This window comes from Chelon labrosus (genome assembly GCF_963514085.1).
Source record: "Chelon labrosus genome assembly, chromosome: 10".
In the NCBI taxonomy this organism is placed as follows: Eukaryota; Metazoa; Chordata; class Actinopteri; order Mugiliformes; family Mugilidae; genus Chelon; species Chelon labrosus.
Genome location: NC_140360.1, coordinates 25,602,216 through 25,614,240, shown reverse-complemented (window position 1 = coordinate 25,614,240; position 12,025 = coordinate 25,602,216). Strand labels below are relative to the sequence as shown.

General features: G+C 43.5%; 1 protein-coding gene across 2 annotated transcripts in view; it reads right to left on the bottom strand.

The window, feature by feature from the left end:
* dnmt3bb.1 (DNA (cytosine-5-)-methyltransferase 3 beta, duplicate b.1) overlaps window positions 1-11,625 on the bottom strand; it is a 36,883-nt gene extending 25,258 nt beyond the window's left edge. For both annotated transcript variants that reach the window (XM_084553770.1, XM_084553771.1), the window contains exons 1-2: window positions 11,415-11,625; window positions 3,436-3,544 (exon numbers count right to left, since the gene is read on the bottom strand). In XM_084553770.1, coding sequence (XP_084409896.1) covers window positions 3,436-3,544; window positions 11,415-11,422 — 117 coding nt within the window. In that variant the 5' untranslated portion in view covers window positions 11,423-11,625. The remainder of the gene's footprint in view (window positions 1-3,435; window positions 3,545-11,414) is intronic.
* Window positions 11,626-12,025: the final 400 nt, after the last annotated feature.

Below are 12,025 nucleotides of genomic sequence, written 5' to 3'. Positions count from 1 at the left end.
TAATCTCATGTTATCCTCCGCCTTCTGTTAATTCCCACCTCTAATGCCACCATCAACACAAAGCGGAACAATAGAAATCGGAGGTGGCACCCACCAGTTTTGCACCGTTGAAGATTACACCGCGCGCAGAGAAGACTGAAGAACAAGTTTGTCATGTTGGGAAATAGGCAGGTTTGCTCTCCCGCTTTTCTTTCCTGCTTTCTGGAATTATTCACACTACAGATTAAATACACAACACATGACATGTTAATTCATTTAATTTAACTAATCATTGGACAGAGCTCGGATAGCTACACCACCTCAATCTTTATGCTGAGCTAGTCGGCTGCTGCTTCGTATTAAAAGTGTGAGAGAGGTATCAGTCATTCCATCTAACTCTTGGCCAGAAAGGTAATATTTTCAAGACTGGTGAAACTTTCCTTTTAATCCAGCCAACGCTCTTGTGGAATAAGTACAACAGCAAGTCTTGATTAGCAGAGACTGTTGCAACAACGTAACTGATCTGTAATTACTGAATATGACTGTAATAAAAACCCACCTGCTCCATTTCTCTTTCTCCTTCAAACCCCCTTCTCTTAATTTCCATTTCAACTCATTTTATTTAAAACTTTCCTCCCACTTCTCTCCCTTTCCTCCGTCTCCTCTCAAGGCTTTAACAAAAGTCGAGCAAATGTTGGACCTGCCGAAATACGTTGGGAAAAAGAACACACACCTGGGGCTTTTTCAGTGAGGAAACTTGCTCTACATCATTTTTGTTTCATGACATTTTTGGCTTCCACCACAATCACAATTTTAAGGTTCATCTAGCCCGTCCTATCTTGTCTCAAGTGTTGCCAGTGACTCCGGGTTCCTAAATAGAGTAATTTAAGACATTAAGCAATCAAAATCTGATGTATCATGTCCTCTATATGACTGTATGTGTGAGGGAAAGTAGTGTGTAAAGCCTCACTGTGTGAATTTCACCCAACTTTTGTCACACACACACATTCCACAGAGAGTATCAGTCACCCTCAGGCACTCTGACGGCCCTGTTCAAACATCTGATCAGAAAATGCAGGTCAGTGACATTTGCAAGCAGAAGCTTGTTGAATTAGCTGAGAGTTAAGCAGAGGCAGGCACTGCCAAGATGGTGACAGCCAGAGACACCGCCACACAGTGCTTCAAAACTTCTCTTCAGGAAACTGGTGACCTCGGTCTGTGGTGTTAACAAGACACGTGTCAAAAAGTCTGGTCAGTGGTTTTCACACAATTTCATTGTTGTATAAGGATCAGTGAGACACAAAGATATGCAAGAACCAAAAAAGACAAGAAAGAAGAAGAACAAAGGCTTTTAGCAATATGCATTCTTGTCTGTACCTCTGAAGTAAGTACTGTTCCATTTCAAATACGGAACTAATGTCTGCATACACTGATCAGACACATCATTAAAACCACTGACAGGAGAAGTGAATAACATTGACCATCTTGTGACAATACAGTGTTCTGCTGGGAAACTTTTAGACCTGGCATTCATGTGGATGTTACTTAGACATGTACCACCCACCTAGACCAGACCAGACATCCCCACCCCATAGCAATGACACTCCTTGATGGCAGCAGCCATCTCCAGCAAGATGCAGCCTGACACAGACACACACACAAAAACGGTTTAGGAACACCTAAAAAAAACATGAAGAACAGCATAAGGTGTTGACCTGGCCCCCAAATTCACTAGATCCCATAGGACCCAAAGCCCCCCCACTGACAACATTCTGTTACCACAGGACACCCTCAGAAGGCCCATGTCCATTCTCTGATGAGTCACAACTGTTTTAGGAAGGTGGTCATAATGTTATGCCTGATCAGTGTATGTTCCATATCAAGGACAGCAAGGTATCTCAGAATGTATTTTGTGAGCTTCATCAAGTATGCAGCTGTTCCAGTTACAGAACGATCATACTGCATCTTCCTGTCTGTACTTGAGAGTCACACATGTTAAGTCCAAACTACCACAGAACACAGTACACAAATCTGAGGCTGGTGTTCTTTGTATTGACCCCATAAGTGCCATTATCAAAAATAACTTAAAAATAAAAAAATTTAAATCAATGACTCAACAAATGTATATGTCAATTAAAAGAAATTACTAAAGAAATGACTTTATTGTAATGTACGTCCTTTCTGACATAGGAATTACATCCATCGCATTGTGACCTTTCTGTGATACCTTTAAGTGGGTTTTAGTTTGTAGCAGTGGCAGTAAACATATTTGTTTACCAGAAAACTCCACGTCTTTAACGTGCACCAAAATTTATTCCTAACGCCATTGACAAAGGGAAGTCCTGCAGGATGCATTAGTGAAAGAGGAAACAGGCCTCAACACAAGGCCAGAATGCCCTTGAATGAACATCGCTGCAATCAGGGCAATAGGCTGAAAACGGGACAGTAAACAAACCACAACAAGAGTACATTACTCCGTCCCCATGACCTAACTCTACTGAAAGCTATTTACACTCCTGACACAGGAAATGATCATGATGTCACTTTCACCGCAAACTCGAGAGCACACGTTCTGACGATACAGAAGACGGTTTGGAGATGTGATGATGAGGAGACTAATGGCGGAGAGGAGAGCACAAAAAAAATGATTAAAAAAGACGCAAAAGAGAAAGTGGAGATGAGGAGGGAGCAAAACAGAGAGAAGAAAAGACAGAAAAGCAGATGGCGGAGGGAAGGAAGTGTCCCTTTCAGACAGAGTGATATATGAGAGTGAAAAAGAGGAAGAAGTATTAACGGACGACAGGAGCCCCATTAAGTGTGTGTGTGTGTGTACGAGTGCGTGTGAAAATCCCCAGTAAGTAAAGAAAGTGTAAGAGTGTGTGAGTGTGTGGCTACATGTGAAACAGTGGGTAAAAGAGTGTGTGTATGTGTGTGTGGATTGTGAAAGCAGACGGGTGAACTGGAATGAGATGTGTGTGCGTGTGTGTGTGTGTGTGTCTTTCTCCTCTAAATACTTGAATTGAATCCATTTTCTGAGCATATAAAGACGCTAGTGTGCTGTGCTAATCTCCTCCATCCTTCAATGAATCCTCGCTTTCTTGCCTCCTTCCTTCCTCCCCTTTATTTGCTTCTTTCTTCCCTCTATCCTTCCTTGCTTCCTCTTCTTCATCCCTCTCTCCTTCGCTGCCTGCATCCCTCAACCCCGGCCCGCATGTTCTTATTTTCGGCCTTGCTGTTTGCGCGTATGGCACATGCGCACACCCGCACAGCCAACATGCATTCTCAATTTGACTCGTATAACATGCTGGCACTCTTGTCCGGGCATCTGCCTTGGCATTGATGCACACAGCTGGCTCAGGCAGCTTCAGGGAGTGGCTCTGTGAGTGTGTGAGTGTGTGTGTGTGTGTGTGTATGTTTTGCGAAGTCTTGTGAAAGCTGTGTGTTCGCGAGACTCACTGTGGCGGTCATGTTGTTGCTCTCTTCCATGATAGCAGCAGCGTATTGGTTGGAAGGCATCGCTGTCGCGGTCGACTGGTCCAGTGTCTGTCCTGTCTCCTTTTCAAACCTGGACGAGGCACAAACCAGGAGACAATCGGGAGATGAACAAAACGTGGGCCGACGGAAACGTAAAGGAAATCAGTGTTACACCTGTGGAAACTAAAGCGGAGTCTTGAAATGTTAGCATGCCTCTCTGTTGTGCTATTCAGCTTTAGACTTCTGCCGTCAGAATTTGAGCATGCTCTAACAAGCTTTGAAATGAAACGGGATAAGACAAAGGATAAATTGTGAGTTAATATGCGTTTCTTGGGCTCTTGCAAAAGTACATATATTGCCTGAATGTGTTTGCTGAACACAAATCATCTAGCTATCACCATCACAGTCTAAACATGGCAGAGTCTGGGGTGCTTTAAAAGCTAGCATGCAGTCAGTGTAGCTAGCTGCATCCTTAAGAGTTATGGTACCTGGCTTCAGGACATTTTCTATGGAAGCCACAAACTCATTGCCGCATGACGGACGTGACGGGCGACAAATCAAAATTTTAACTCGAACCATCACATGTGCTTGCTCCACCCGTTAATTTTTAAATGCTAGGTGACGGAACAATGCCAACAAACGCTTGAGCAACACTTCAGTGGAGACTCGCCAACAACGCAGCTGGCCGGCATTGCCTTTGGTAACATTCGTAGTGTCAACATAGCATTAGGAGCGCCTTTTATTTGCCTTCGTCACACCTCAAACATCACCACAAGACACTGATTGATCTTCACCTCTGTGGATTGATCACCTGTTGGATTGCGGTGTGATCTCATGAGAATCCGTCTCCCTCAAACGGAAACGCACAGTTTGGCTAAATAAGAACTTGTGCTACTGATGAAAGAAAACTACAGTTACAAGCTGAACGTTGGTATTATTCTTGCATAGTAACAAATATCTACAGGTGATGTCCACCAGCTCAGGTCTGCTGTCCTGATCTGCACAGCTGTCCTGTTCTGTTCAGTAGCAGGGATGATTTCTTAAGGTCTCCTTCACTAAACATCTGTATTGAACCAAAGAACAGAGACTCATCTTTGCGTGTAAAGTCTCTCCTAATGTCAATACTTTCTACACTTTTATACGTGCTTTTATTGAGAAAGAATTACAGAAAATATAATGTTTATTTCTTCAGTATATCAAACACTGTATGTTATTCAGGTTAAGGAGATAACTGACAGGTTGTGCATGTGTTTAAGATGAATATCAGGCCCTTCATGCCCATTCAACATCCTGACACTAAGGAAACCGCTTTACAGATAATGTCAATGTCTAACTAATAACAGTCGGAAGTTGGCTGTCTTGAAAGAAGCACCTAAGGCATAACTTCTACTGCTTCTGTCACAACGTTGCAGGTTGAACAATTTTGATCTTTTCTTCAGGTGTGAACATGAAATACGTCCATATTTGACAGGCATCTCCTGCTTAATGCAAGCATTCGCGTCAAGTCAAAATTAGTCTTTATGTTTACTTGATGGAGAGAAGGGGGAGAAATAGAGATGCAGAAAAGTAAAGGAAGAAAATAAGAGAAAGAAGGCTTCTCAGTTCTCTGTGAGTGGGCAGGAGCAGAACTGACATGCCCATACAAACCTGAGGTAAACAGATGCATAGGCCTGTCAGAGTAAGTGAATTTAAGTAAATGTGCATATGTTTGTACATGCGTTCAATGGCATTCTTCTGAGCCTTCATGCTGGTGCATCTGATAGTGTATTTTAAGGTGTTCAGGAATACAATATCTCCGAGTGTGTGTTTAGGTTTAAATTTCAAGGAAGTGAAGGGCAATTGCTTAGTCAAACAAGCCTGTGCAGAGACACCTGCAGACCTCAGATAACTGCTTGTCAGTTTTGGTTTTGAACACATGATACTGCTCGCAGACGCACATAAACAACTCACAACACACTATAGATGCCATTAATAAGAGAGGATGCAATTTTTCATAGAAAATGAAATAGACCAGAAAATTAGAAACAGTTCTCCCTTCAATTGATTCAATCTGTTACCACAGTTTTAAACCACAGCTATGTATCGTTTAATTAGTATCAGTTCCCACTGTGCGCGCTGAGGTTATTTGATATTCCATGACATTTTAGCTCCATGTCATTTACAAATAACAAAATAGGTGTCTGCGTATAATATCCTTGATTCTTGACAGAAATTTGTGTAACAGATAATAAAAATAATCATTAGGTGCAGCCTTTAGCACTTGTAAATTGTTCAAATCCACTAAACGATGCTTGGTCACCGGCCAAAGCAGGTGCCAGGTTAGATAAATTCACCTGACACATAATCGCAGCAGTACTGGCGCTGCTTATGAAGACACAGAATAATATTCAATCTGAATTTAACTAAGAAAATAAAGTTCTTGGCTGTAGCTATAAGTGGATGTTTGCGCTGGTTCTGTTTGCTATTAAAAGCCTGCGACACCTTTTTGGGATATGTGACATCAGGAGGAAACGAGTGCGTAAAGCGTGTTAACATTCATACACTCCGTCTGTGTGGTGTGTAAATTTGACGACGCTCTTAACACGTGTGGGCCCGCAGACAAAAGAACCACACAAATGAGACTCGTACCACGTGCATCCTGCTCACACTTAACGGTGACTGTGTTCTGGGATTCAACCTTGACCAAAACCACTGAACACCAACTCTTAACTAAAGGTCTCCCTTCTTCGAAATCTAGCTCTTTGCGCACCGAGTCTGAAACCACACAGCCTAAGTGAAGCGTGTGTCATCAAACATTCTCTATTCAGTCATTGTTCAGTATTTGTTTGTGTTTCCACTGGCAGTGTTACCCTGCTGACTCACCCAGTTAGCCGCACTGGTAGGACAAAATACTGACAGTAAAATTAAAAAGCATGGACAAACAGACAGAATCTGACTCCACATGTGTAAGTCACACTGTTGAAGCCTCGTATTAGCTCTGCCTAAAACAAACGACTGCACCTGGATTTTGCAAACGACTTTTACCTTGTGACACAAAAATCGAATGATCGTATGTTTTGAGAATTGTCTTTTTGTCCCCAGAAGTAGAGCAACCACAACGTGACAGTTTGAACAGATTTATGAGTAACACGCAACCTTCCCTGCCCTCTGACTAACACACACCACGTCTGACATCGATGCATATTATTCTGCGCGGGACCCCCCCTTCTCCTCCTCCTCACCGGGCCAAGGAGAGGTGAAGCAGTTCATCACTCAAACAGTATGCAGACGCGCCCTGGAACCCCCTACGCTTTTGACCTTTCACATAACAGACAATGGGCATCCAGACCCGGTACCTGCTCCTAGCCTAAAGGCTGTTTGTGAGACCGCGACGGAGAGCTGCAGCACTCTAATCCAACATGTGGAAAGGTGTGTGTGTGTGCGCATGTGTGTGTATGTGTAAAAGTGTACTGGCCCCTTAACTGTCTCTTTCTGCTAAAAGCTTCAGACCTGGATTAGTTTCTCCTGGCGACACGTGTAATTAAGCGTTCAGCGGCTCGTCGGTGGCTTCACTCGTCGGACTGAATGGCTCTAGTAACTCCTGTCGTCACACTTTTGAGCCAACAGCACAGCTAAAAAAAAAAAAAAAAAGTGCAGGCTCCTCTAATTTATTTGTAATAAGTCTTGTAAAGTCCTCTCAGGGGGCACAAGGAGGCAAGTTCACAGTTGTAGGGCAAGAGCTCGGATTTTATTGCTCCATTTAACTTTTATAAATAATTAGCGTTTGCCTCCCACCATGCGGGGCCTTGTGTTTCTGCATGTCTCTTCGTTGTACAACAAATAAAATAAGTACAAATAAGTAACAACGAATAGGAACGGAAATGAAACAACATGTAAGGCTTGCATGCTTTAATGGGAGTGTAAAGTAGGCTATGCAACGTCACATCACATCAATCGTACCATGGTATCTATCTATAGATAATGTCTACACCTGTGAACGGGTTTATAGATAATATCTACGGATGTTGTGGAGATCATCGAGCAGAACTGGTGTTTATACGACCTTTGCAGCTGCATCTGTATTTAATGCACTAAACCAAAAACTGACATTCCCACGTTTATCTGCAACAGCATATATTATGCCAACGTTACCAGCCCATTACGTCCGTCCACAGCTAGTTACGCTCACATTAGCCCGGAGCCATCCACTTTATGCACAGGCGCTTATTTTGCTTTCGCCTCGACATCCTATGGTTGTAACTGTGTCCTCGCAGAAGCTTGTTTCAGCTTCAGAGAGAGCCAACGAAGGAAGTGAGAATGAATCAGAAGAGCTGAGGAAAGATGGAAGGCAGAGAGAGGGGCCCCTGAAAAGGGGCCACAGAGGACAGAAAGAGAAAGGGGGGTGGGGGGTGCTTCACATCAAAGTTGTGTCTGGTGGCTAGAGATTAGGGACCGCATTGCAAGAGGGGATTGTTCACTCCCCAAAGTGTGTGTGTGTGTGTATGTGCATGTGTTAAAGGGGGGTCATCTCCTCAGGGTCTCTCTCTGGGGGCTGCATTCCTCATCTGTCATTTACTTTACGGCCCCTTCGAGTCCTACAGTTTACACATTGTGTGCTTTGCTACCTATTGTACCAAATGAACTCTGAGGACCCTACAGTACATCCTGCACTCTGCAGCCGGGACCGTCGTGAACCGTTACAGGCTTCCATATTGAATTACAAAACAAAAACATAAACAGAGCCGGATTACAAGTTATTCTGGAACAAAGTGATACATTCGATTACTCAGCCTTGGTCGCAAAGATTCTGGTTTTAGGTCAGATTAAGACAGTTACAGTGCAGTGAGTAACATCGTGGATCAGTCTTCTGCCAGAGATTCTATCAAATAATGACTGACAATGTTCAAAACTTCAAACAAACCTCATTACCTTGAAAGTGTAGCAACACAACTACGTGGATGCTCAAGAGACACAAATAACAACACTGATCACTGGTCAATTTTGAACAGTTCGACTTCCACCACATGTCATCTTTTAGACTGGTTTACTACACTCTGCCAAGAAGATATCGATGCAAATGACTGCATATTTAATTAGATCAATGACCTGAAGCTGAATATCTGTAAAACAAACAAGCTTGTAGTGTACTAACAGAGGAGCAGGGGGTCTCCTGTTTTGGCTGTCATGCAGGGAGACAAAGTTGTATCTGCTCAAGTGCCTGTTTCTTTGGTAAAGGCTGTGAGGCCAAAACTCACAGCCACAGCCACACTGGTCCTGGTGTGCTCGTCTTTTATTGCTACGAAAGCGCTCAGCCTCAGCCTCTCTGGTTTTACAGCTCCATTTTTGTCGTACATGAGCAAACCACGTATCTAAGCGTCCCGTGAAGCTGCAAGGAACTGTAAAACAACAGTTAAGCATCAAACTGTCACCTATGTGTCCAACAACAACCACAAAACCAGGAGGAAGAGAAACAAAGAACTAGCTCGTATCCAGGCAACACAGCAAAGGTACATGCCACAATTCAGATGGTCAGATTTTGTCCAATTTTGTGTGGATTCTTCAGTTGAGGCCTAAAACATGTTATGCAAGGTCAAAGGTCACTTTGACGGCAAATTCTAAACAGTCCAATTGAATGTCTGCTCCGAATGGAATCGCTTTCCCTGCTGTCGAATGTGCTGAAGCATTAAAAACATTTTGACCTGATTCTAATGGAGAATCAACTAAGAATGTTCCTCCTGTTTGCACTGGCCCTGGAGTGGCCAACCTCACTTCCAGAGAAAGTGATAACAGCTAAATTTAGCCCTTTCCAGCGAACTGTGAATATAAAACTTCCCATTATCAGTTTGCAGAAATCATCCACTTACGTTCAGTTAGTAGTAACCAATCCTGCGTCATGGTTGTTATTACTGCTTTGAATTCCGCTACTCTGAGCGCTGTCAAGAGGTTATTTACTCCTGAGTACTTTTAACAAGCGCTGTAAATGTAATTTTGCTTAACTAACAATAAAAATAGCCATATATCCCAGATAGGAGCATGCACTCATTAAATATTCCACAATATGTGACATTAGGAGACGGTCCTTGACAAAAGAACACCTAAAGCTTGAATTTGACAGCAACCATTTCACATTACACTCCATAACAGATTCTGGATGAAACAGCTCAGATTTCTAATAGCTTGAAATGAGTCAAATTTGTCTTAAAAAACTATTTAACATTCAACATACTTATAATATGTAGCTGTAAACACGTAAAACGGTTTGTAGTTCACTGCCAACGCTGATGACAAAGAGGATTTAGTCACTCGCAGCCTCCGGTCAACTCATTTAACTGATTATGGACTTTTGTCTTAAGGTTACCAAGTCTGATACTTCTTCAGCAATCACGACACAAAGTTGTCGTGTTAGAAGTTTTAATTTGGTCCTTTTTCTACTTTTAGAACATATAAATCCAGAGACTCCCGAGCGAAACCAGATGTGTCGGTCACATGTGTGAACATCAAAAAAAAAAGTGTGCCATAAAATTATAATCTTGGTCGTGACTGTGGAAATGTCTTTAAAACTAAACAACCAGTTCAAATCCAACCGTAAGAAATCATCACATTTGCCTCAAGCAGTTTCGCTTGTTGTCAAATGTCACATTTGACTGCTGAGCTTACCCGCACCAACTGAGATGCATTCCTATGTTATTATATAATTGTTAGCAAATTACATAGTTCATTGGAGGGACTGTCTTGGAAATTGCAGAGCCTTTGGGATAAAGTGTTCCTTTGATGTTTATCTTCTTTAAGCCCAGTAGTTAGAATCATCATCTCTGCCGTCATTATCGAGCATGATGGATGGCGAGGTGACGTTGGAGGACATGTCCTTGTTAAAAGAATGCCTTATGGTTGAATCTGAAGTGTTATTACTCGTATTCTCGAGTGCAGTGAGACCTATGACATAGGAAATGCATTAAACTTGCATTCACAGACCAAACTGTGTGTCTAAGATACGCTGAGTGGGTTCAAAGTAGTATTTGTGTGCATATGATTGTGGGAGGTCTGTCTGGCCCTGCTAGCGGGTTAAACAGTTAGAACACATGAATGATTCCAAAGCCATGCCCTGACTCCTCCACCTCCTAAATGTCTCCTCCCTCTATTAACCTCCTACAGCAAGGTTCCCAAACCGCATGAACCTTCAACGTGCAGGATACGAGCATATGGGTGAACCCTCCTGTTTGTCAGCGGACATATTTGTCCCTACCTGCCCCACAACCACAGCTCAACTCTTGAATCAACACGTGACACGAGGGCAATAATCCTACAAGGAAGTTCTGCCGGTAAAACCCCACCGTTTCTACATGTTCAAACACCGGCTCGAGAGCAAACCACCGCAACAGCAGCAGCAGCAGCAGCAGCTGCAACAAAGACCTGATAAAATCCTGTCGTGCAAACCCTCCTCAACCCTCACCAGTTCTAAATTTAACATCACAGTTAATTCACTGTAAATAAAAGGTCAGCCTCAACACCCGAGGAAACAAGTCAGTTTCTGCACAAATGAAAGAGAAAAAGTCACTTTGACGCACCATTATGGAAACACTGCAAGCGGTGGCCCCAAAGTGCGCGCTGCTGGAGCGTCACTTCATAAAGCAATAAAAAAAAAAAAAAGTGCGTTCCGTGTCAGTGCGAACAGGCAGGTTTAAAGATAGCACAGGTTTTCATTCTGACTTATTTCTGCTCCTTGATACCTCGCCAGGTTCCGCTACAACATCTGCCTGCAGCTCGGTTCGCCGTGCACATGGGCAGCAAGGCGAGCGACCAGCAAACTTCACAAGTGCACGATGAAATCAAGTGAAAACTCACCACGGAGAGCGGCGGCCGAAAAGCAGTGGGATTTAAAGCAAAACGCGTCCAAAGTGGAACTTTTTGCCATTAACACGGTAAATTCCTGCAATAATTCCTGGAGAGGGAGGAAAAAACGCCCTCCCCGGTGAAATACTTACATAACCATCCACGCTTCTCAGCTCATCCACGGCAGGAAAAAAAAAAAAATATGAAGGCAGAGCGGTCGCTCTCTGTTCAGGTGAAACTGTGGAAGATGTGTTTAAAGTAGTTTTTTTTGGTAAAACAGCCTTGAACTTGAGCGCAGTCAGGAGCTGGTCCGTTCCTCTCACTGGAGCTGTTCAGTCTGTCGGAGCATGCTGCTGCACATCAACCCACTCTCTCTCTCTCTCTCTCTCTCTCTCTCGCTCTCTCTACTTATGTGTGCCAGTCTCTGTCTCTCTCTCCCTCCCTCTCTGCTCGGGTCCCACACACAGTCAACCTCCCCGTGGGTCGGCCAACACTCGACCTGCAGAGAGACGAGAGCACATTGGTCGCTCAGAGCCATCGAGGCTTTCCCAGGTGAGAAAGTCAACTCCCATTTTCTGTCCCCCGAGGAGAAGTATGCGAGCAGGAACTGCTCTTTAAAACACTTTTCAACCCCCCGCCTCCACACACACACACCCACGCACACACACACACCGCCACCATCTTCAACAGCACCCACCCTTCTCCCTTTCTGTCTGTAGTCTTAGCCAACGTAAGGCTTAGACTTAGACTTAGATAAACCATA